The following is a 27,131-nucleotide window of genomic DNA, read 5'->3' as shown; positions in this document are numbered from 1 at the left end:
GTATTTTGAATGCTCAACATTTTCCCTTAATGCATGTTAAAAATAGTAACGTTTTCTATTTTAAGGTCCTCTTGATGAAAAAGTATCTATTGTTTCCACACCGTTAAGGAAAAAATATGAATCAAAGCAGCCTCTAAAAGACATTAACTATGATTCTTCACTTTATCAATTTTGTGAACATCTCACTGAACTGGTTATTTCCTATATAATTTCAAGCATTTATGACTGTACTGAAGATGGTGAAACAAAGCAGAAATTACTGGAAAACCAAGATGCAGCATTTAGCAAGGTTATTCTAGTTCATTCACAAGTGTTTGCAAGTTGGTCAATTTCTGTCAGAGGACTTGCTTTAAACATTTCTGAAATCATTATTCAAATCCTTATTAATAGTGACATTTTAAAGGAAGACATTACACAACAAGTGGTTTCTGTGAAAACAAAATATATTTACTGCCCAAGAGTAGCTGCGGCTGACTTCGGTGATCTCTTTCAGGATCTCTTAATAGGAGTGATCCATGTTCTGTCCAAAGAAATAGGAATAAAGCATCAGCATGGCAGCAGAGGAAGAAACAAGCCACTCTCCATACTTAAAAGCCATAGTTTGCCCATTTGCAACAAAACCAAAACTATGAAAAGACAGACAGGCCCCAGAGGTTGGGAGTCAACTCCTACTCAACAAATTAATCAGCTAGTACAGAAAAATAAACTAAACTCACTGGCATGTAAGTTAGGCACTCTGGCTGGTAGCCTAAAAACTCATGGATCCAAGGAGGTAGTCAATAAAATTTTCAATATTGTTTTCAATTTGTTTTTGCCAGATGAATGCCCAAATTGGGACATGAATTCCAATAAAATACCAAGAAAAATGTTCCTATCTTCAAATAATCAGCAAAGCCTTAGAATACCTAGAAATAACCCAGGACTCTCCCCCAAATCAGCTTTTCTTCTGAATGTTGTATGTGAGAAACTTATTAGAATACTTTTGGAAGAATGTACAGCCAACAACTTCCTTACAGATAGCCCTCCTTCTGATGAAATTTCAGTAGAACGTCAACTGTTCAACATACTACAAAATGTAGAGGATTATTGCAGGGAAACTATGGACTCTGGTTCACCATTTGAAGAATATGACATGTCAGACCTTTTGGAAGATCTGGCAGAAATAAATCAAGAATCTATGCTTAGTATTACTTCCCATACCTTGGTAAAATCCTTAATAGAAAAACTGTCATGTGGTATACATCAACCTCCCAGAAGTCCACTTTTTACAAGCAAGAATTTAACGTATAGTACTAGAGAAAGACTCCCTAGCTTCCCCAAAGGAAAAAGGCCAGAATTAAAAGAATCAAGACTGGGTAAACACTCTGTAAGATTCATGAGTTATGACAGCAAGCCTTTGACAGAACCACTGAATAATCCCAGGGTGGTACATTCCAAAACACAAGTCCAATTTTGTAAGCAATTTTCAGGAAAATTCCCTCCTCAACCTCCTCTTCAAAGACCAGGTAAAAAAGAATTGAATGCAACAGCCATTCTTAACATGAAACATCCAGAATGCATGTACACAGGGGTTTACTCTGCCACATTTCTGGAGGAAATAATTGCAGACATTTTCCTTAATCTCTCTACCTCATTGCAGGGCAAAAATGTAAACATCACTGAAGCTCAGCTCAATGAGATAAATATATTAGATGTCAACTCTGTAGTGAATGAATTTAACAATGCTCGAATCACTGTTTTACGGGATGTTGAAGAAAGGATATGTTTTCCATCAATCAATAAAGAAACTGTTAGAAAGATTGTTGACTCAGTTAATAATGATGTTTCATGGGAATATGCATTACAAGTTACCAGTGGCCATCATCTGACACATGCTACCACCTCAGTAGCAGAACAGATAACTAATGGCATATTGAAAAAGAGTGTAGACTACCAGCTCCCATTGTGCTTTGTAGGAAAGATCATGCTTAATTCATATTACCCTCTTAAAGCTGAAAATATATTGCAGAAACTTCAAAACAACCTGAGAGAACTTAATTACCAAGGTCAACATTCAGCGGGCTATACTACCATATTATCACACTCATTTTTAGAAGATGTCATCAGAAAGTTATTATTTCAGCTCATTTCTCCACCCTGCAAGGCTTCTTGCTTTGGAAAGAAGTATTTAATGACTTCAGATTTTAATGAGATGCCCACCTGTATAATAAATAAGGTTTTGTTAGCCATTTCAAAGCATAAGATTTGGCTCACTAAATATAATTGTCAACATCTATATACAGAAAAAAACCTTCAAAATATGGTGGAGTCTGTTTATAATAATGTTTTACAAATATCTGACTCTCTTGTGTCAATACAGAAAAGTATAGTAAGCCAAAGCCCAGTTATGCTTGACCGAATGGCCAGTCTCATTATTCAAGAGATTATTGACAATCATCTTCAACCCTTCTTGTGTGGAGAGAGCTTACCTTGTTCAATGACTCCATTGGATGAAATATCAAATATGGTTAAAGGGGTTCTCAGTGAGGTCACAGAGTCACATAGACCTCTGAAGCCATCATCACTAGGTATGGACTTTTATCCTAATGCATTTGTAGAAGATATTGTTGCCGGACTATTATCAAAGGTCTTTAATCCAAAATATAACACTGAATATGAACTGGATAAAATGACCCAAAAAGTAGTAAACTCAATAAATAACCATTTTAACCAAGCTAAAATCTGCATTCTTCGTGATGACCAAAAACAGTCTTTCCCCACTGTAGATACAGACACTGTGGATAAACTCATCAATTCAGTTTATGAGGACGTTCTGAAACAGCATGGGCTAGCCCCTGAGGTTGACAATGAAGAATTCAAAAGCAGTGATATTTTTGCAGAAAATGTTGCCAATTTAATTGTGGATGCTATTTCTGATTATCTTTTTCACCCACTGTTTTCTGGGGATTTGTCAGCTTCCTCCTATGCTACTTTAACAGCAGAGAACATTATTCAGAACATCTTTAGTGACAGCAGTGAAACTACCAAGTCAAGCCAGCATCTATCTCCATCTAACACCTTGCTGCCATACACATTTTTAGAAGCCATAATTAGAGTACTGTTATCTAGAATCTTTCCTTCTACATCTAACATGGTTCCATGCAGTGAAACCCCAAAAGGTAGATTAGGAATTAATTGCAGTGAAATCTCTTCAAAGCTAATCAGTGATATTAGGATGAAAATTTCCCAACATGAAATTCGATTTTCAAAAGATGAAGAAACCAAATCTACTTATTCAGAGGATGATGCTCAGCATCTTGCTGATTCTGTATTAAGAAATATCTTGCAAAATTCTGGGTCTAAAGAAGCAGTTGAGCATGATATCACAAACAGTAACAATGTTCTTATTGACAGATTAGCAGGTTTTATCATTAAAAATATCTATCAGCAGCATCTCCATCCATTTGTGTATGAAAAGTCATTACTTCCTCCATCATATACACATTTTGATGATATGAGAAAGCAGCATGTTTTTGTTGGTGTTTACTCCTCAGCCTTTTTGGAAGATGTAATCACTGGGGTTTTAAGCAAAATATTCCACAGGGTGTTAGGTATTGTGCAAACAAACTCAATAAGAGATTCAGGAAAAGAACTGTTGGCAACAGCTGAAAAACTCATATATTTGATAACGGAAGAATTCTCAAAAGCTCAAGTTAGCATCCTAGAAAATGCAAAGGAACAATTGTGTTTGCCACCGGTACACAGAGACATAGTGATCAAAGTCATTGACACAGCATATAGCAAAGTTTTACAAGAATATGAACTGGGACCTGATAAAGGCTTTCTTGAGGATACAAAAACATTGGCTGAAAGGGTAACTAAAATTATACTGGCTGAAGTTTTTGATTTCCAAATTCATCCAGATTTTATAGCAAAGCTGCCTTTTAAATCATATTCAAGACTCAATGCTGATGTTTTGATAAAGAGAGTTCATTATGCTATTAGTAAATCAAGACCCCGAAGACAGACCTATACAACATATACCACTGTATTATCACATACACATTTGGAAAAAATAGTCACTCAGGTTTTATCTCAGATAAGTCCATTGAACTGCAGTGCAGAAGACCCGGATTTTTTGCAGTCAGACTTCAGCAATGCATTTGTGAGGCTGATTGGTGAAACTATGTCAATAATTTCTAAACATGCAATATGCATTATTAAACATGGAAATGAAAAACAAAATGTGGCTTCAAAGAAAGACATCCAGGCTATGGTTGAGGCCATTTACACTGATATTTCTCATTCAAGTCTATACCAATCTCTTACAAAAGATAAAGAAGGCATGAATAATATACCTATTACAAAAATAGCAAGTTATATAATAAAAGAAATATTTAACCATCATTTTGAGTCATTTTTATCTGGAGATAAAACTTTTCCTTCAGGTACAGTGGGTCAAACTTATCAACAGAGAGCAACAGATCCTGAACAAAGAGAATTATTGTTTATTGTGAATTCAGCTGTCTTTTTAGAGGATGTAATTTCTGAGCTTTTATGCAGAATCCTCTATGTATTCTCACATAATGTCTTGGCTGCTGAGAACCCATGTAAAGCAAAAGCCAACATAACTAACGTTGTTACAACATTAGTAAAATCAATTGTGCTGGAATTCACCATGTCAGAAATTTTAGTTGCAGATCACTTGGATGAAAAACTGTATTTTTCAGAAGGATATAAAGAAATGGTTAAAAAAACTGTCAGCCTAATTTACAAAAAAATATTAGATGATTATAAATCTCTGATTCATATTTATAGAGCTATACAAAGTGATGCTGTTAGTTTTGGGGAAAAAATAGGTTATTTGTTATTAGAAGAAATTTATGATTATCAAGTTGAGTCATTAGTTTTGGGAGAATTAGCAGCTTATTCCTATTCCTCCCTCCAAGATGAGAACATCATCAGAAATGTGCTTGACACCATCAACAATGACAGCCATGTTGTGCCATCATGTATGACTGTATTTTCATGTTCCCTTTTAGAAGATATTATTTACAAGCTTCTAGCACATATATTCCCTTCATTTGAGACTGAAACTGAACTAAATGAGAAAGAGGTGCCACCAGATTATGAGTTTGTGAATGCAGCTTCAAAACTGACTGATGAAATTACAACAGAAATTTCTGAACATGAAATTAGACTTGCCACAGCAGAGGAGCATGTGGAAAGTATGAAGTTAGGGGCAACTGAGAACTTTATTGACTCCATATGTAATAATATTATGAAAAAAATTAAATTAGAAGATGAAACACAGAGCAATACATGCAAAAAGGGAGACTCATTCCTCAAGAGAATAACTGGTTTTATTATGAAAGAAATTGTGGACCACCATCTGCAGCCATTTTTACATGATGAAGAATCACCTCCCTATGACTTACCCAAAAATGACCACATCATTGAACTCTTAGAACTTGATAAAGAAAACAAACAGCCCTTCCCACAGGGTTCTGTGTATTCTGCTACATTTTTGGAAGATGTCATAATTGACCTTGTTCACAAATTTTATACTCTCCCAAGTATTGCTGAAAACCCTAAGGACAAAGAGATATCAGAAGAAGACCTCATGGGCATGGCTATAAAATTTGCAAATGCCCTGATTGGGGAATTTCGGAAAAGTAAGATTAAAGTCCTAGCAAATGCTGGAGAAATGTTTTCTTTTCCACCAATAGATAAAGAGACAGTCAATAAAGTATCTGATTCTGTATACAGTGAGGTCATGGAAATGTATGGATCTAACGATGTTCAGAAAGATGATGGAAGTAACATTGTTATAGAGATGATAGCTGCTTTAGCCAAAAAGGCAATCTCTGCTTTCAAGATTCAACCCCTTTTTTCAGGAGACTGGTCTTCCACCTTCTTTTCATTTCTAAATGTGGATAACATCATCCAAAGAGTTCAACACCTACCATATAATAACTTTACAAAAATAAACAGAAGCTTGAAGAACCACCCAGTTCCTTCACTAGAACAGTTATCTACACTTACTTCTCTGACTTCAGGCCTGAAAGATGTAATGGACATTTTGGAAATAGGTAGAGGAGCACTTCATGGAAAGGGGAATTTCAAAAAGGAGGACACATCTATGAAAATAGGCAGCATCCATGAGCCAACCTGTACCACTATACCTAGCATTATGAAGGGTGAATTAACTACCCTAGCATCAGGGTTAGTTGGAGGTGTGGCAAATAAAAAGAAAGGGGTTCTAAGAAAATCCCCAAACCCCCTACATGATAAAGCAGCATATGTAACTCAAGAGGATGGCAAAAATTTTGCCCAGCCTGCCTTAACAAATTCAGCTAAAGAGAATGTTCCTGCAAAAGACGAAGAGAATGAGAAAACTAAAGATAAAGAGATTGAAAGTAAACCAGACAGTCCATCAGAAAATAACCCCAGGTTTTTTCCTGCTAACTTTTTAGAAAATGTTATCTCTGAAATAGTTAACAGATTGATTTTTAATTCCTCACTGGGTACAGATGCTGCATGTCAAAACGTAACCAATAATGTAAATCAAGCTGAGGTCTATGACACAGCTATGAAACTCATTGATTCTCTGTTAAAAGAGTTTTCAGATGCTCAAATTAAAGTGTTAAGCCCAGGTCAGGTTGGTCAGTTCCTCCCACCTGCAGATAAAGTTTCATCTGTTCACAATGTACCTCTCAGGCAAAAAGAGCCATCTGTGGATAAAGCACCTCCCCAGAAAAAAATGGCACCTGCAACTAAAACACCTTTTTCAGATGAGGCACCTTCAATGGCTAACATACCATCAAGTGATAAAATGTTGGTCAATAAGATTGTTCACTCCTCTATATGCAATATTTTGCAGGAATATAGATCTCAAGACTCCATTTATAAGGACATAAATAGTAATGGTGAAAATTTAGTAAGAAAGCTAGCTAATGCAGTAATAGAAGAAATTTTGCAGCATCAGCTCAACTTGCTACTTTATGATGAGGTTCCAGCTGCAGCATGTTTGCCTCTAGAATCTAAGCAGGTTATGATAAAGGTCCATAACGTAGTCCAAACAGCCTGCAAAGAATGTCAAACATCATCACCATATACCATAATGCTACCTTGCGAATTTTTAGAAAGTATAATTTCTTCTCTCCTATCAAAAATTTTCTCAACAGTATCCAATGCTAAAACAGGAATATCTGAAGATAATTTGTACGCAGAACTGGATTTCCTTCAAATGAAGTTAGTAGGTACAATTATGGCAGAGATCTCCAAAGATGAAGATATGATTGTACATTATGTAGAATCCTTACATCCTAATGATGATGAAATTATTCAATTGGTTGTTCAGACAATTTATAATAATCTATTGCCACAGTTTGGATCTCAAGAGAGCATACAAAATTGTGTCAGCAGTGGTTGTAAAATCCTTTCAGAAACCATAGTTAATTTAGTTATACAGGAAGTGGCTGGCAACCAGTTGCAGAACTATTTTTCTGGAGAGCTAACACCACATCAATGTATAGAAGTTGACAATGTTGTTGAAAATATCCTTAAAGATGTTATCCAAACCACTGAAGTTCCCCAGCCTCAGCCATCCTGGGCTTACAAACTGCCTTTTAACATAATAGAAGAGGTTGCTGTAATTTTTTTGTCAAAGCTTTTATCTATGTTTCCAAAAGTGGGTTTCCAAAAGAAACAAAACAATTCTCTAAATGCTGAAATGCAAACAATAATCTCAAAAATCTTAAACTCATTCCAAGAACATCTCTCTAAAAGTCAAATTATTATAGTGCCACAAGCCAAAGAATCACCCACTGTATCTTTAGCAGATAGTACAACTATTGAAAAAGTGGTTACTTCTGTCTATAACAGTGTTTTAAGGCGCTCTGGCTCTCATATTTCAGTGTATAAAGATTTAATAGGTAAGAGCAATGTTCTCTCTGATATAATAGGATTTTTAATGGTGAAGGAAATTTCCAATTCAGAATTTCATCCTCAAGTAGAAGGAGAAACATCAAGTCCAGAGTTGGTTCTGGAAGCTGTCAAAATTATGGAAAAGGTGGTTAAGATTATTGATGGCCTCAAGTCAAGGAAAAAGCCTTCAACCAAAAAAGAGACTGTGTTAGATGCCAGGTTTTTAGAGGAGACCCTGGCCTTGTTCTTGGCTAAACTAATAAAGTTGCCAAGTGCCTCAAGCAAAAATGCTAAAGAATTATCAAAGTCTGAGGTAAATAAAATTGCATCTCAATTGACAAAATCTGTGACAGCTGAAATTTCCAGAAATAATATTAGTGTAGCTACTAATCCTGAAGAAAACTTTTTAAATCCAGAAAGTATAGAAATTATTTCTCAGATGGTCGATTCTATTTATAATCATGTACTACAACAATCTGGAACACATGAAGAACTTTATTATGACATGAAAGGTACAAACAATGTCTTCTCTAAACAGGTAGCTTCTTTAATCATCAGTAAAGTTTCCAGTTGTCCATTAGAAACAATTAGCCCACAAGATTCACAGGCTGATCTCTTTGGCGATTTGGATGTTGGTCGAATTGTTGAAAAGGTGCATGACCATGGTGTTAAAAGAGGGCCTGAGCTAGAGCAAAAAGAATTAGGTCAAGATTTAAGCAAAGAGGAACTTCCAATTAAAATAATTCCTCACCGTGGGAAACAACCAATCAATATTGATCCAGACATTGTTGCAGAACACTTAGGAGTCATTTCTATAAAAACACAACCTCTTGAGAGACTGCAGATGGAGTGTTTAACTAGAACTGGACATAGCATTGAAGCACTGAGAAGAATGGCAATAAGTGGGAGGAGTCACTCAGTGGACACACCTGATGCAGGAAAGGGAAAGAAAGAAAGACGCGTCTCATTGGATGAAGGGGGACGACTGAATATAAAGCCATTAGAGGTAAGTGCTAAACACAATGGTGAAAAGAAATGAGTAGTTACTGAGACCTACTTGTCTTGTGATTTCCTTCCTCAGGTAGGTCTATGGGAATGCATTTGTAAAATACGGTCAATTTTCTCTTGTCCAGCCCAGTAGAATTGGACATTGATTCATCCAATTCCCTGCTTCCCTGGGACTCACCCCATCAGCAGTGTGGCTCAGTGTAAAGGTGGCAGGCTATTTTCCATTAGCCAGTCAGACTAAACTGCCATTTCTTGAAGAATGGGAATACGGGGAAATACCCTTAACAGTAAACAGGACTGACTGGAATTGTAGTCCTCATTTGGCAACTCGGAAGAAACGTGATTTTTATAATCCCCACAATTCTTTTTTTATGGATGTGCATTATCATAGTACTGTATGGGTCCAAAAGGGCCAGTTAGAATAACAGGTAAACCTGTTAAAGATTGAAATCTTCAAACTTAAGGCTTCACAGTAGTATTGATTTTACTCAGAAACTTTCATCAACAAACATCAGGCTGCAAGCTCTTTAAAGTTTATTTGTTTCTTCTCATTTTGTGTTCATTACATAACATTTTCCCAGTTTCCTATATTCATACACACTTAGGAGGTGCCCAGTTTCTTTCCTATTGTACCCTTGTTCTAGACACAGTTGTCTTCATGCTTCTGGTTTTATGAACTAGTTTTTCTGAAGTCCTATATTTGGGCTCTGAATATACTTAAAAGGGGCTTGAAATGTGAAAACACTGTCCTTGGTACAATATGACTATTGAAAAACAGAGAGGGAGGGAGGCAAACCATAAGAGACTCTTAAATACAGAGAAAAAACTGAGGGTTTATGGGAGTGGGGGAGAGGGGAAAGTGGGTGATGGGCATTGAGGAGGGCACTCGTTGGGATGAGCACTGGGTGTTGTATGGAAGCCAATCTGACAATAAATTATACTTAAAAAAACAATATAACTATTGAAAAAATAGTTCTGTTTACAGATCTTAGGGCACTAGGGCATAGGAATTGTCTTTCCAGATGGATTTACACTGATCCAGCTCCCACGTTCCCATGTAATGAATACCAAAGCCCCTCTGTATAAATGAGCCTCTTGCAAGGATGATGGTGTGCACTCACACTCAGGATGTGGCCTGTGATTTACAAACCGCACAAAGTTCTATAGAACCAGCCTGCCTGGAGCATAAGCCTAGGAGCAGATTTTCCTTAGCATTATTTTACAACCCACTGAACTAAGTCTCAGAGCTGGTGAATACATTATGGGTACGTTTTTTGTTTCAAGTACTGAGATTGTCATAGACACCGATGGAGTCTCCTTGGTCCTTAGTTTCTTGGACCAGATGAAGGTCCTTTCCAGTATTAAAATGTCCTTTTCTCTCTGGGTTCTCAAAATTACATTAGCATTTACTTAGTAGCCTTAATGTATATATAAGTAATTCCTTGGGTACAAGATCTATGTGTCTAAACAAAGAACATTACTCCCAGGTCATTATCTCTTAATCATCTGCAGAAATATCTGTCAGTCTTGGTTACCTGCTTTCTTCTTTTACATCTTTTATCAGTACTTTAACTGTCTCTTTAATCCCACAGAAAGTTGGAAGAGATTAGCTAATCAAATCAACTACTGCTGCTACTCTTTTTTTTTTTATTTTTAATGTTTATTTCTTTTTGAGACAGAGAGAGACAGAGCATGAGCAGGGGAGGGACAGAGAGAGCGAGACACAGAATCTGAAGTAGGCTCCAGGCTCTGAGCTGTCAGCACAGAGCCTGATGGGGGCTCGAATTCACGAACCGCGAGATCGTGACGTGAGCCGAAGTCAGACGCTTGACTGACTAAGCCAGCCAGGCGGCCCTCAACTACTGCTGCTACTCTTAAGGGAAGCAAAAGCTATCTCAAGAAAAGCAAACAGATATAGATAGCTCAGTTAAGACAGATACTTTGCAGCTATCTGGATAGCAGTGCTGTCCATCCCCAACGTGGAGATGGAGGTTTCAGAAAGAACAGTACATCAGTTTGAGGAACCCAGACAACTCCCAGGCTAGTCTTCAGTCAGGAATCCTCAAGCAGTGTGCTTCATGTGCTATTTTGAGGTACCAAAACTTTCCAACACACCAGCCACATGTCTATCAAAGACTCACACAGTGATATATTCCAGAGCCACATAGATGACTTGCGTTTTTGAACCATTATTTCCTTCCACCAGCACAGATCATCAAAATTGATGGTGTTTCGGTTTCTTAGCAGCAGTTCTTGTTTCATTTTGTTTTGCACAAAAGGTATTACTGTAAGGGACCATTTCTCTGGAAATCTGGTTTGCAGTGTTACAGAGATGTAAGATTGATAATTCAAATTGATTTAAATGTTCTGTGGCATCATCAAAGGCTACAGAAATAGGAAAAGTCATTTATTTAATTATAACTGTCTTTTCCTTGATCTGTCTTTACCATTGCACAATGGAAAATGACAATTGACTAGGGAGGTGAGGAGAGATGAAGATTTACTCTTTGAAGCTCCTTTAGGAAAACATCTTCAAGGATTAGAATGTAGAGGGGTGACAAGTGAACATTCAAAGCCCTTCACAATCATTTTTTAGAATCCAGGTCAGCCAATATCTTGCCTCTTTTTTTCATGAAAATGTCTATATTTAGATTGCTCTATGATTAGTTCCCTCACTAAGTTTAGAAAAACATGTTGTCATGTCTAAATCTCTTAACAGAACTTTCCAGGTAAATAATGAAAACAGAATGTAATTAAAGTATCTGTGCATTTTGCATTTCTTGGCAAGAAAAAAGTAAAGTGTGAAGCAAAAGAAAAAACTTATGTAGGTTCCCTTCTTTGGACCAAATGACACTATTCTTGAATGCAAAACAAAAAGATTGTTGAATGAACAAATATTGCTTATGATTTTTTTATTTATTTCTTCTTTAAATGTGCCACTACTATACCAGTAAATGGCATTTGAGGATAATTTTACTAAATTGAAACTGACGACCATATGAAAATTGCTTTATTACTATATAACCACAAGAAAAAATGAGGCTGTTGTTTTTAATATTAATTGTCTCTTCAATTCCAGACTGCGAGTAGGAATTCATTTCAAAATTTAATAAAGCCTGACATCACCAAAGTGGAGCTTTTAAAAGACGTCCACAGCAAAAAAGATCTTATCATTCGTTTGGTAACTCATGATACTGATCCAAGAGTTTCAGAAAATAAAATAGAAGAGAGCTTAACTTCTGATGAAGATGAAGTTGTTTTACAAGAGGTTATGAAAGAACTTCCAGAAGTCCCATTTGAAGATCAAGTAAAAGAAGACATGAAGCCCATTACAAGCACAGTGGCTTTTGCCAAGCCACTGATGAGCAAGAGAAATCTGAAAAAATTTTTGTCACTAGGAAAATATTGTCATCCCAAATCCACTGCAACTACAACAAATACTGAAACATCACCAACTCAACGGACAGAATCTGAGGAGACACAACAAAGAACTGTTTCTAAGCCTGATGTGACCAAGTCCAAATCCTCAACTGTCACAGATTCTTCCTTTTCGGAAAGAAAGACACAACTAAGTGTAAATGACAAATGTGACTATCAATGACCAGGTTTCTATAGAAAAGGCACAGAGTTTCACAAACTTAGTCCAAGTAATTTACATTGGATAGGAAGAAAAGGTCATAAACTGGATCCAGGCAGTGTCTCCCAACTTTGATGATATTTACAATGAAAGGGAAGTGATTAACAGATGAAGCCAGAAGCGTCAATTGAAGAAAAATAGATCCTAGAAAGAGTCCTAAGTTAGTTAGAAGGACAAGAAAAAAAGAAAATGGAAACCAGTTAGGAGAAATGCATTCTATTTAAAATCATTGATTTAATTCTTTTTTGTACTCAAACCTATAAATACTCGCTGGAAGTTCTGTGTGCAGAAACTCCATGCCAATGGGCAAGACCAGAAGACGGGCTGGAGGGGAGTAAAAAGATTCATGCAAATTCAGCCTATCTGGGTTTGAATTCTGGCTATGCCACTTAGTAGCCATGTGGCCTTGGGGCAAGTTACTTAACTTTTTTTCTCAAAAATTACTTATCCAACTTGTTGCAACATAGCAAGTTAGTCAAAGTATGTTGAATATTCCTCAGCCCATAAGTCCCACTATCACTTTGATGCACATCTCCTGTCCCCGGTTCTGTATCCTAGTGATGGTCTGGGCCTCATTGTCCTCTTGGGTTAGCTGTACCAAAAAACTGTACCATAAATGTGTTTGAAGAATACACATCATTTAGGATTTCCTGGTGAGACAATATCCTGGATTATCAATTTGTAATAATTTCCAGGTTAACCCCAAAACTGCAGTGAACCAGAGAAAAGAAAACACAGAAGGACAACTCTGGCCAATTCAGAGAGCGCACCATGGACAATAGCCTCAACATAAACTCAGATCTATTTATTAGGATCTATTTATTAAATGGAAGCCATGTGAGATTTCAGGAGCAAACATAGTGTGCCTGGTTAGAAATGCTGGCTACATAGATAACTAAGGAAACATTATAGTATATTTTACTTGATTTATTACAAAATTTCCTTTTTGTAATTACCTGACTTGTACTTTTCCAGACAGAAGAAATGAAATCTAGTACTGAACCGGTACATTACTTCTTACATAGAATTATGAGTTCATCCTCGTACAATGAAGAGGATCTGCCTTCATTTTCTAGGTACAGTTAATTAAAGTAATACGAGTTGGCTAAGAAAATAGAAATGAAATGAAATTATGTTGGTGGGAAGCATGGGCCTCTCAAGTAAACCTGTGAGGAAGCCAATGTCTTGCCCCTCAAACTCCCCTCAACTCCTTCCCCTCGTTCCCCTCTGTAGTTACTTCCTAGGCCTCCCCTTTCCATCTTCTCTCTCATTCCTATTTATCTGGTCTCTACTTGCTTCTTTCTATTACAGTGGTCTACTTAGTATAGTTAGATTAAGTCTTAAATGTGTCAGACTGGAACCTAAGAGACAGGCCCTGGATCAACAATAGTTCCTGCACTAATGGCCCACAGAAAGGGCTTCCTACTTAGTTTCCTTATGTACCTAAACACTCAACAGTGAGGCACTATTACAGGGATCCCCAAAATGGAGGGGTTATGTAGGTTGGAGCATTCAGGGAAGAATTCTCAAAACCAGTAGAGTTTGAGTCGGGCCTTAAAGGATGGATGAGATTTAGATAAGTCCATCCAAGTTGGGGGAGACTGTGAGAGAAAGGCTGGACTATGCAATATTTATAGGAGACACTGTAGACTTGAAGTCTGGTTAACACTTTTTCTAGAGTAGTCCAAACATGCCTAAAATTGTTTTTATGTTTATAAAAATATTCACAAACTGGGAAGAGGAGCACTTTGCATCATGGGAGAAATAGGGTATAAGGAGAAAAATCTACCTGATGGCAACTATATTCTTTTCCACCTTGCACTATGAAATTAAGTTTCTTTTTGACCTGATGCCATTTTAGGACAACTACCCCTGGCCCACCATTGATCCTCTCTCCCTTTATGATGGTTGTAACATACAGGTAATACAGTATGTTACATGCAGTATTGCCGGCAACTCTCAATTATTTGTGTCACTGAAGAAGAAAAGAGGGCACATACAAAACCAAACAAAAGTCGATGTAGCAATCATTTTCACTTGATTTGAAAACTCAGATGGGGCGCCTGGGTGGCGCAGTCGGTTAAGCGTCCGACTTCAGCCAGGTCACGATCTCGCGGTCCGTGAGTTCGAGCCCCGCGTCAGGCTCTGGGCTGATGGCTCGGAGCCTGGAGCCTGTTTCCGATTCTGTGTCTCCCTCTCTCTCTGCCCCTCCCCCGTTCATGCTCTGTCTCTCTCTGTCCCAAAAATAAATAAAAAACGTTGAAAAAAAAATTAAAAAAAAAAAAAAAGAAAACTCAGAGACATACCATTCCAGATTTACTATTATATGAATAATGATTTTGACAGATTTTTCTTTAATTTAGTCAGTATTCCTTCATATATTAAATACATAGAAAATGAAATTTCTTTATCTTTTTTTTTAGTGGTGGTGATCGTCCCTCAGATCCAAGTGCCATAGTATCAGAAGGTTGGATTCATTTTTTTTTTCTCAATTTAGATACTATTTAAAAAGACTTTGTTCAGCATTGATACATTTCCTATTGTGAAACATGAAGTTAATGCTGGAATTTCTAGTAGGTTGACCTACTTTGGGGGTGTAGTTAACATAAGCTGACTAGTTTGCTTTTCTTCTCTTCTCTTCTCTTCTCTTCTCTTCTCTTCTCTTCTCTTTAGAGAGTAAGAGCAGGGGAGAGGGACAGAGGGAGAGACAGAATCTTAAGTAGGCTCCACACTCAGCACAGAGCCTGATGCAGGGCTCGATCCCACGACCCTGGAATCATGACCTGAGCCAAAACCAAGAGTCACACGCTCAACCCACTTAGCCACCCAGGCACCCCTAGTTTGCTTTTACTGAATCACTAAGATTTCATTAATAATTCTGGTATAAAGTACATGGTGTGATATTAAGAGTTTAAAATTGCCATGCTCCTGTAGGAAATATGAGTTTATCACATCTGTACGTGGACTAGAGCTCATGCTACTAGGATTTAATCATCTCCTTAAGAATGTATGCTTGCATTGCATAACTAGCTTAGCCCCAGTAAAATGTATAAAAAAGCTTTTAAAGCTACAAATTAAACCTAAATTTATCTGTTCATGTTAAAATCTTGCTAGGGTAGATTCCATTTTATCTTTTGTCTCTGTTAGAACTGACTCACTAAAATATTTACAATTCGAGTTTTTGGTCACCTATTCTTTTTTTTAACATTTATTTTGAGAGAGACAGCGTGTGTGGGAGTCAGGGAGGGGCACAGAGAAAGGGAGAGAGAGAATCCCGAGCATGCTCTCTGTGGGTTTCGATCCCACAACCCATGAGATCATGATATGAGCGGAAATCAAGAGTTGGATGCTTAACCAAATGACCAGGCATCCCTGGTCCCCTGTTCTTTCAAACTGTAAAGGATCAATGTGGTTCTCACAGTGACAGCACTGGCCTAGAGGGGGGAGTGTAATGTTTACTATAAAAGTGGCCTTGAAAGTCAAACTACAGGGCTGGAGTTGACCTTAATTATTTCAAGCCTGCAGCCCACTCAAAAAGTTGCTCAAGAAAGCTATCCTCTCCACTTTTAAGTGGAAATAAAACTTATTAAATGATGAACCATAGAGTATTGTTAAGTTGACCAGAATTCCATGAGCAGGTCATAGTCAGAAGATGATGTAATGTACCACTGGTGTGTACCCTGCAGTATGGAATCATCATAGGATATTAGAGCCAGAAAGAAGCCATCTAATGTAACTTTACTTTAAAGATGAAGAATCTGGGGCACCCAGGTGGTTCAGTTGGTCAAGTGACTGACTCTTGATTTCAGCTTAGGTCATGATTTCACACTCGTGAGTTCGAGCTCCGTGTTGGGCTCTGCACTGGGCATGGAGCCTACTTGGGATTCTCTCTCTCCCTCCCTCTCTGCACCTCCCCTACTCATTCTCTGTCTCTCTCAAAATAAATAAATAAACTTTAAAAAATTATTTAAAAAAATAAAGATGAAGAGCCTGAGGTTCATGGTGGGGAAGTGACTTGTCCAAGGTCATACACTGAGTCAGAGTATAGATCCCAAGTCTCCTAAACCTGAATCCCATTGTATTGTTTTCCTCAATTTCATTGCACTGTATTATGCTTAGTTCCTACATCCTTCGGTAATACTGCACCGCTCGAGTTTATTCGTTCAATCACATTCAACAGAGATTCTCTGAGCACTTTCCCTGTGCTAGACACTGTTCTAAGTTCTAGAGATAAAGCCCTGAGTAAGAGAAACAAAGTCCTTACCCTCCTTCTAACTTGGGATTCAGGCGGCAACATAAACACAATCAATCTAGATAAGAATAAGTACCCCCCATCTCACGTAGGGTAAAAGCCAGAGTCTTTACAGCGGCTTACAAGGCCCCACATGGTCTGGATAGCTCTCCCTGCTCCCCACGACCTCTCTGACCACCTCTTCTTAGGATCCCTCTTAAGCACTCTACTCCAGCCACACACGCCCTTATACATGCCAGGCATTCTCCTTTCTCAGAACATTTGCACTTGCTGAGCTGCCTGAAACATTCTTCTCTCAGAGATCTGCATAGCTCACTCCTCACTTTTTTTAGATCTTTGCTTAGGTATCATCTTCTAAGTAAAGCCTCCTCTGAGCACCTTCTTTGAAATTGCAACCCCAGGGGTGCCTGGGTAGCTCAGTCGGTTGAGCGTCTGACTTCGGCTCAGGTCATGATCTTGCGGTCCATGGGTTCGAGCCCCGCATCGGGCTCTGTGCTGACACCTTGGAGCCTGGAGCCTGCTTCAGATTCTGTGTCTCCCTCTCTCTGCCCCTCCCCCACTCATGCTCTGTCTCTCTCTCTCTCTCTCTCTCTCTCTGTCAAAATAAATAAACATCAAAAAAGATTTTTAAATTGCAACCCCAGCACTTACTACCATCCCACACTCGCTATCCTCCTTCCCTGCTTTAACTTTTTTCCTAGCATTTATACCACCTGATAGATTGTATGTTTTTACTTGTTTGTTGGCTATCTCCCTCCCCTAGAATTTAGCTCCATGAGGACAGGGATTTTTGTCTCTTTGCTATATCCCCACATGCCTAGAAAGAAGGCACATAGTAGGCACTAGGTAAATATTTGTGGAATTCATGAATGAATATGACAAAAAGAAAGAAGAGCCAACATGATAGAGAGTGGCTGGCTAGATTAGTTTGGTCCAAGAAGTCCAGAAACATCAGACCTCAATGACAAAAGGAAGCAGCTACAGGAAGATCTGGAAGCAGAGGATCCCAGGTACAGGGTCCAGTAAGTGCAAAGACCTTAGGATGGTATGAGCTTGGCATGTTAGAGGAAAAGAATAAAGGCCAGTAACAGGAGCCCAATGAGAAGAAAAGTGGTATGAGATGGGGTTAAAGAGATAGCTAGGGGTCAGATCACATTAGGGCTTGTTATAGACAATGGAAAGGAGTGTGGATTACTTTTTGGGTTGCAGCAAGAATCCTGCAGATTACTTTTTGGTTGCAGGGAAGTGATATAATCTAATTTATGAATTTAAAAAAAATCCCTATGGCTACTATTTGGAGAGTGAGCTGAGAAAGGATAGGGTTAAAGCAGGAAGACTGGTTAGGCGGCTTTAACAATAATCCAGCCAAGAAATGATGGTGACTTGGACTAGGGGTATAGCAGTGGAGATGGTAAAAAGTGAACAGATTCAGAGTGTATTTTGAAAGTAGAATCAGCAGGACCTGGTAATGGAGTGGATGTTGGAAGTGAGGAAAATAGAAAAAATCAAGGATGGGTCCTACAATTTTGGCTTGAACAACTAAGTGCCTTGTGGTACCAGATGGTGAGATGGTTGGGCAGTGGGTAGCAAGAGTGGAGAGGGGACAGGGAACAAGAATTCTGTTTGAAGTGTGTGAGAATGGGACCATTAGATACTCAAGTGGAGAGATCACATGAGCAGTTGGATAGTTTAGAATTCAGTGGGGAGGTGAGGGCTGCAATACAGATTCTTAGTTTCACAGACAATAAAATCTAAACTTGACTCTATCTGGAACTCTCAAGTACCTGCAATTTGTCCGTCCCCTTTTTATCAAAACAACTTCTTAGATATATCCAGAAGGGTTGCTATGCACTTAGACTAGACGTTTAAAAAATTATATTGGAATGATGGCCCGGACAAACCCAAATGGCCCCAATCATTAAAAAAAAAAAAAAATCAGTTCAAATATGTATAGTACACAAGACTTCCTAAGGCAGGAAAGTACATTCAGATACCTTAGAATAACTAGCAATTGATAATAAAATTTATTGGATATTCTGGTTAACCAGTTTCATTAGATAATTCAACTATGGTATCTCCTCATATTCAAAGTATCTGAAGTTTTAGTATATTTTTTCTAGAGCCCTTGGCCCAAAGGGTAATCCAGAGAGAATCTTTTCATCTTGGTCCTTTATGATTACATGTGTATAAAATATATATTCAAATACATACACATTATTTCATCTGGTCCTCTTGTGAGAAAGAAGTCACATCCCCATTGTACATATGAGGAAACAGAGTCAGAGAAGTTACAGAACTCACCACTGTTCGCTGAGCTCCATAATGAAGCTAAGATTCAAACACAGTTTTTCTGACTCCAAACACATCCATTGTTCTACTGTTCTCTCCCTCCCTAACTGTGGGTCCTTTTGAAACTTCCCTCTTGGTATCATCTCTACCTCCTAAGGCCAAATGTCAGTGGTGTCTGTCAATCACTGATGTCTCCTGGAATTCAAGATAATGCCCCAGTGCTCCCCTGATCTTCATGGGAAGCAACCATTTCCTAAGAGCAGCACCGTCCTTTCCAGCCTTCCTCTAGCTGGCAGCCCCATCCAGTTCTTTTCAACTCCCTGCAACCAGAGAGCTATAGGGGTCCTTAGAAATCATCCACAGCCTAATTTCCCATTTTACAGATGAACGAAGAAGCCCACAGAGTTTGAGTGGCTGTGCAAGATGCACAGCTAGCTGCAAAGCCTGCCTTTCCTGATGTGCTGCCTGGTGTTCCTACCACATTACCCACTGTCTTCCCCAGTTGGGGAGTGAAGGACCAAGACTTGTGCCCATAATTCTAGGGGTCTTGCCTCTTTTCAGCTTTTTCTGTTTGCCTAATTTCTGTGATCCTTTGTTAAATTGTTGAGATTATTTTTGTGCCAAAATTTGTACATGTCTCTGAAATAATTGTTTTTCCAATATTGTATTTTGATCACAGAAAGTCTTGAACGTCCAGATCTGGAAAGGGCAAGCACAATTAAGGTAAATATTTTTCACTGGCCCCTCATTGTGAGCTAGTGAAGCCCTGATAGAAATAAGGGACTGCCTTCAAGTGAGGGACTGTATTGTGTGTTCTGAAGTCCATCAGGAAGCACTCCTTGTCCACACCCCCCATAGTGCCTTAAAATAATCCCGCACAGTTTGGTTCCTGTAGCTGCTAGAGAAAAGCTGAACAGGAGTGAGTCCCAGCGCACTCCCAGGTAGACAAGACAAGGGACCTGGTGGGGGCAGAGAGGGAACAGGTGCTTCAAAGAGGAAGGGGCACTGCTTGAGGGAAATGAGTGCTCATTCCAGCTACTTCCCATTATCCCTGAGCACTGACCCTTCATAGACAGCTTTCCAAATGTCTGAGCAACTCCTCAGTGTGATCCCAAGAAATTTCCCTTCCCTAAGGCCCTCTTGGGAAGTTTCCAATAATGGCTGACGCCACAGATCCTCCTGGACCCTCTTCTCTGTTTTGTATCACTTTTGCTTCTCTCCATGATTGCTTTAACCTCTCTCCCCAGCATGTACACACATGCACACGCATGAGTGTGCATACACACACACACACACACCACATCAGTTTTCCAGGCACTTCTCATTTAGCAATGCTAACATATATTTGACAACATCAAGCATCACTTAGAAGCCATGGTTTCCAAGAAAACATTAAGAGAGGTAGAATCTCCAGTGTAGAGGTCTACTGATAGACTTTTCCATTGCCAAGCTGATTCCCTGACTCATCCTGACTCTTTTTGCTGATTGTCCATCTCACTTGCTGAGTTTTTTGCCATTGTAAAATTAAAGACATGATCCATTAAGATATTCAGCATTCCTTATTGAGTAGCAAAGAAATTCCTGCTTGCATTCAGCTCCAGAAAAACATCAGTCACTATATACATGAATGCATACACTCTCCATTGTCAGACACAAAAAAGAAGCCATTATATTTCCCTTAATGCCTAAGTCCTTACTATAGTCTAAACACCCCTGTATGAGCTGCCCACCATCTCTCTGCGCAACCCCCATTACCTGTGTGTGACACTCTGTTACCCTTCTGTCCACTCATTGTCACTCCTCTGGATACACTGGCCTCCTTACTGCTCCCCTAAAATGCCAAGCATGCTCTTACCTCAGGGCCTTTGCACTTGCTCTTCCTTTGCCAGGAACACTCTATCCCCAGATAGCTGTGTCTTGCTCCCCCATCTCCTTTCAGTCTTTGCTCAAAAGTCACCTTCTCTGTGAGGCCTTCCCTGACTACCACCATGTAAAATGGAAACACACACACACACACACACACACACAGTATCCTCCCCTATCCTGCTTTATTTTTTGTCATAACACTTAAGTCATTATTCAATCATTCATTTATTTAACAATTTTTTATCAAGCGCCTACTATGTGCCACGCACTGGAGATTCAACAATAAACAAAGCAGACAAACATTCCTGCCTTAATCCTCTGGTAGACTCTCTGTTCACTTGAATATAAGCTTCATGATGGCAAGGGCTTTGTTTTGTTCATAACTGTATGCCCAGCACCTAACACAGGGCTGAAATATAGTAGATGCCCAATTAACATTTGTTGAAAGAACAGCCTCAGCCATCAGAGCCAAATTTAATCTCTGTGTTAGGAGTTCCCCAGCTTTCTCCCCGTTAGTCTGATGTAAAGCCAGAATTGGAAACTACTACACAGAGCAGAAGTTCTCAACCGTGGCTACACCTGGAATCATCTGGCAAACTTTAAAAACTGATTCCCAGGCCTCACCTCCAGAGATTCTGATTAGTCTGGGTTGCAGCTGGGGCCTTGAGAATTCTAAAGCCTACCCTTGAGAGTTCTAAAGGCTGGCTACTTTAATGTGTAGCCAGCACTACAAACCATTGACTTCACCTACTCATGTCAGGCCATTTGGGGGCATCTGCCCCACCCGACCCCACCTTCCTTTAGATCAGAAGTGCTCAGCCTGGCTGCACTGTAGAGTCAACTGGGCAACTTAGAAAACAAAGAAATGCTTGCCCCACCCTCAGGGGTTCCTGTTCAATTTGGGGTGGGGCTCAAGCATGCCTACTTTTAATATTTCTCCAGATGGTTCTACTGTGCTGCTACTGCTGAGAACCATTTCTTTAGATTGTCCCTGTCCCAGATTATCCCTTTAAATATCCTCTTTTGCAATGTCTTATGTCCATAAGCTGCCTCAAATCCTCTTGGAAGAATTAGAATCAAGCTTCTATGATAATACTCTGCCCTCCTCACCATCAACACCAAACACACTTCTCTCATCTTGCATGTGTTTATGCCTTAGTTTATTGATTTGCCACTTCCTTTTTAACTGCCACCATCACAGAATGGCTACCCTGCAGCCTGGCCGTCTCCCCCAGCCTATTTGGTGCCCTTATAGGATCATGCTGCTTCTGCATTCCAGGAGGGGATAAAAGTCCACAGAGCAAAGCCAGCATCTGAGCCACTATCCCTGCCCTACCACCTCCATGCTCCCACAACCCCACACTGCCACTTACTCGCTCCAGACCTCACAACTGTTACGAATTATTTAAAGGGAGATTGGAGTAGTAAAATGGACATCCCTTTTCCCCCTTCTCCCCTTGAGACCCCCCCCCATGATTATCTTCTCTCAGAGAAGGATCTAAAAATGTTATTTATTCTAAGCTCCAGGAGGGAGGGGGCAGGCATGGCTGACATTTTTTTGCAACACTTGAGCCCTTGAAATTATCCTATAGGGGCAGCCCATGTCCAAGCCTGAGGCCAATCCTGGGTGTCACAACAGGCAAGAATTACGAGAAGTCATGCCTAGGAATGGCCAAAATCCCGGAGAATAATTGAGACTGCAGAGCACCAAGATTACAGTGTATAATGCCACACAGTTGTGCTTTGTCCCTTGAGGGTTTCTACGTACTTCTGGTATTCACTGTCCAACAAAGGACAGGGGGCTTAAGCTAGTATTTCACCTCTGTCTTGGCAGTTTATCACCCTCTATCAACGTGAAAGTGGTCTGGGAAGCCTTTATTCTTCAAGTGATGGCATTTCAGGTACAACATATTTATCATTTTATAATGAAGCTCTCAAATATGTCATTCTAAATATAGAAGTTTTGATTATTCATTCCCCCCTTGCAGTGAGTGGTTCCTGTCTTGCAGCAGCCTTACCCACCACCAATATGGGGCTGAAATAATATTACGAACAGTGTATCTAGATTGTTATTTGCAAGTTATAATGCAGTTCTCTGAGTTGAACCTCACAGCAAAGGGGTGACATTTACTGGAAGTAACATTTATTAGGTATCAGCTATGCACCAGGCATTCTGCTAAGTATTTTTCTCACATCCACCCTGGGAAGCATCATATCCATTGTACTGATGTGGAAACAGAGTCACTGAAGTGAAATAACTTACCATGCCATGTTGCCTCTGCAAGTCTTAAAGTCCTGTTATACAGAAGAGAAAATGGAAGCAAATGACCTGCCTGATGTTGCAAAGCCAGAAAGTGGTAGAGCCAGGGCTCTAACCTCACAGTTCCTGTGACTTTTATCCCACATTCTTTCTTCCTACCAGCCAGGGGCTACATCCAGTTGCCACTGCATCTCAGAATGGGTAGTGACCAAGGAAAGCCTGCAGCATTGAGTGGCAAGTAGGAAAGGAAAGATCCCACCTAGGTTTTTGACTGCGTGTCCAATCAAATAGGAAAATCATATTCTTCTGGACCTTTAGTTTGACCAGGACACCTCCCCCCCAACCCCTGCATTCTGCACATTAGAGGAACTCACTGGCAGCACCTCTGAATTCAAATAACACATTTTTTCTCTGATAACGGCTTTTGAAGGGAGAAATGCATAAATGGCCAACGTTGTGCTCAAAATAGTAAAAAGGCCCACCAAGGAGAATTTATTAGAAATTACAGTGATGTCTGTTTATGAAAACCCATAAGAAAAAGGGGACTTCTCTAGGCCAACACATGCCCATTATGGCTTATAATGTTTTTTTGTTTTTGTTTTTGTTTTTTTACAAAATACGGTTTTATCGGGAGTCTAAATCAGTTCATAGTGTGAAGTGACATACTATAGTACTTGGCGTGCATTGTGGCAAATTCAATTTGGCCATAAACACATCTCTTTTCTCATAGCAACCAGTGTCAACCAAGTGAACCCCACTACACAGCTCACAAGCTGATCAAAGCAGCATCAGGGTATCTTGAAAGAGAGTTGGTCTCACCATGCTGGCTTCATTTTGACATAATACCTAACTCCTACTTCCAGCATGCTGTGAATGTCACACCCAGTGATTGATTTCTCTTTCCAGAAGTTTGGCTTTGAAAGGAGTAGGAATTGTTAGCCAGAGGTTTCACTGTGCCCCTAGGGATGAGCTTTGCGTATGCTCTTATTCTAGCCAGTGCCAGTCTTTAAATAATATGCAGCATCCACTAGAGCAGTGGCCCAAAGTGTTGTCCAGTGACAGCTTGCATCAGGATCACCCAGGATGCTTATTAACAATTCAGAATCCTGGCCCCTCCCCAGAGCGTCCCAGTTAGTGTCTCTGGGAAATGGGGTCCAGGCATCTGCTTTCTTAACAAGATCCTCAAATTGCAAAAATAAAGTTTCATTTTTCCCCTCCAGTGAGATTTTCAGAATATGGCCTTGCAGCATATGCCTCCATCCTGTAACTGAAAGTCTTTTGTCTTGCTTTTTTAGACTGTAGGTCTCTCCATTCAAGCCTTTGTCTTTGCCTCTGCAAATTTTGACTTTTTCCTTATTTCTAGGTTGTTCTTATTTTATCAACTACTAGCACATTCCAGGACTGCATTATTAATTGGAAAAGCTAAACTTCTCCCCCTTATTTGGGAGTAAATTTTCTATCTGCTACTTTACTTTTAAGCATAGATTCTTGAGATTCCCAAGGTTATATTGCTGGCGAAGATCAAAAGCTAGGTAACTGCAAAAGTTATAGAAGAACATTGTCGTTTACTGGAAACAAGAAAGTATGTGGTTTATTGCCCTGTTGTCTTTTCATGACATCCTGTCATGATGCATCAGCAGCACAGATAAATGCTCATTTCCGTCCTTACAGATACAATAATCATTCTGTTAACATAAATTATGATAGACTTTAAGAGCCCTTTGCACAAAACAACTGGTGCAGAAAAAATGGATCCAAATGGAGACTTATTGGCCACACAAGTCCTTTATAGCTCACACAACAAACAGATCACTTGGGGTCAGTCAACTGAAAATTTACCCAAAGCAAGTGAGAAATGATAACCTTTTTTAATGCACTGCTGCTTTTACCTGGACATTCTGAAATGGACGGAAGTAACATTTTCATGTGGAATTAGCTCCTCAGGCTGTTTTGGATAGTTACCTGATGGCATGAGGGAGACACGTACTGCTGAGCTGGCTCAAGAAGCATCAGGGTGCAGGCAGTACAGAGCTGGCCTGCACGTCAAAGCCTGGGCTCTAATGCCAACTTGGCCACCTTCCTACCTCATCCAAAGTCATTAAGGTCATCTCAGATGAGGCATCCGATCTTACTGAATGTCTCTGGTTTCCTTCCCAAGAGTGTCAGAAGGAGCAACTAAAGATTCCTTGTGTTATCATAATGAGCACTGAGAAATGTATAGAATTTTTGAATCACTATATTGTACACCTATACTAATATACCACTGTCTGTTACCCATACTGGAATGAAAATTTAAAACTTTAAAATAAGACTCTTTGTGAAAGCACTTTAAAACTCAAAAGTTTGAGGCGCCCTGGGTGGCTCAGTCAGTTAAGCGTCCGACTTCAGCTCAGGTCATGATCTTGCGATTTGTGAGTACAAGTCCCCAGTTGGGCTCTGTGCTGACAGCTCAGAGCCTGGAGCCTGCTTCAGATTCTGTGTCTCCCTCTGTCTCTGCCCCTCCCAAACTCTCACTCTGTCTCTCTCTCTCAAAAAATAAACATTAAAAAATTTTTTTAAAAACCTCAGAAGTTATTATATAAATGATTCTTTCTGAATCCTAAATTATCAGTCCCCTAGCCTGACAGGCTCAGTTAGAAAGCCCAATAAATGACCAGATTTATCTTTTGGTTTGTTTACAGATGCTGATAAGCCCAGTACTTCCAAACAGCGGTCTGAAATGTTGAAGAAGGCATCATCAGTTCTGTCCAAAGTGTTTTCAAGATCCAAGGCCAATGTTTCCAGATCTTCCTCAACCTCACCCCCTCACCAGGACAGAAGCTGAGGCTGCTGCTACACCTAACATCAATAATGGTGCTAGCCTTCCTCAAAAAATAAATGGTTTTGAAACATGACATTGTGTATCACACGCTGATTCTTATAAATACTTTTAAATTCTTATAAACAGTAAGAGCAAAGAATGTACAAAAAGGCAGCTAGAGAAAAGAAGGGGTTAACAAATGCTTCTGATTTTGGCATGAAAAGAGGGACTGTCCCTCCCAGAGGGATGTATCTGCCAGGCAGCGTGGGATTCAATCTCTGCTCTTGAGGGCCCTGAAGCCTTTGCTGGCAAAATAAGACTAACTTAAAAGTGAAAGTGTGACACCAACAAGAGTGAGTCATCATGTATTTTGTGTGCTCTAGGAGTTCAAAGAAGGGAGTCATGGTTGTGAGCTGCAGTGGTCAGGATAAGTTTCCTGGAGGAACTGGAATTGAGGTAATCCTCAAAGGACAGGTAGGACCAGGTAGGCCTGGAAAGTACCAGGAAGGCTTTCACCTCTGGTCACAGAGCTGCATATAATGCCACCATGTCTGAATGATCTAATTCAGTGCTGTCCAATTATATATATATATATATTTTTTCATTCCAGTACAGTAGCCACTAGCCCCACAAAGCTATTTAGTCACTAGTATTATTGAACAACTGAATTTTTCACTTTATTTCCATTTAAATAGCTATGTAGAGCTAGTGGCTCCCTTACTGGATAGGACCAGTCTAGTTAGTACATGGCCTCATGTACAGTAGCCCAGTTCAGATTAGGTTGAAGAATTCCCTGAAAGCTCATTTCCAAAGTCTATCCCCAAACACCAGTGCAACTGACTCCTCAGAGGGGCTCTGGAAGCCTCCAGGCATCCTCTTGGCCCCTTCAAGACACATGAACCACCAATGTGGCCAGAGGGAGCTTTCCAGTCATATCTGTGCTCCTGCACTTGCCAAAACTCAATTGATGGACAAAAGATAGGCCCCTTCTAGAACACCAAATTCAAGGCATCACAAAGAGCAAATCAGAACCTGTTCCTGCCAGCTGGCCTCAAACATAGTGTTTGGCTAGAAACTGCTTCCACAGGACAGAAACACCACTCTGGTACTG

General features: G+C 39.6%; 1 protein-coding gene across 1 annotated transcript in view; it reads left to right on the top strand.

The window, feature by feature from the left end:
* The window catches only part of LOC131501958 (fibrous sheath-interacting protein 2-like), a 35,131-nt gene extending 9,017 nt beyond the window's left edge, over positions 1–26,114 (top strand). The window contains exons 2-8 of the mRNA XM_058712507.1: positions 66–8,914; positions 11,996–12,490; positions 13,529–13,629; positions 14,977–15,020; positions 19,774–19,817; positions 22,795–22,861; positions 25,902–26,114. Coding sequence (XP_058568490.1) covers positions 66–8,914; positions 11,996–12,490; positions 13,529–13,629; positions 14,977–15,020; positions 19,774–19,817; positions 22,795–22,861; positions 25,902–26,044 — 9,743 coding nt within the window. The 3' untranslated portion in view covers positions 26,045–26,114. The remainder of the gene's footprint in view (positions 1–65; positions 8,915–11,995; positions 12,491–13,528; positions 13,630–14,976; positions 15,021–19,773; positions 19,818–22,794; positions 22,862–25,901) is intronic.
* Positions 26,115–27,131: the final 1,017 nt, after the last annotated feature.

This window comes from Neofelis nebulosa, chromosome X (assembly GCF_028018385.1).
Source record: "Neofelis nebulosa isolate mNeoNeb1 chromosome X, mNeoNeb1.pri, whole genome shotgun sequence".
Classification (NCBI taxonomy): Eukaryota; Metazoa; Chordata; class Mammalia; order Carnivora; family Felidae; genus Neofelis; species Neofelis nebulosa.
This window is presented reverse-complemented; position numbering and strand designations above follow the sequence as displayed.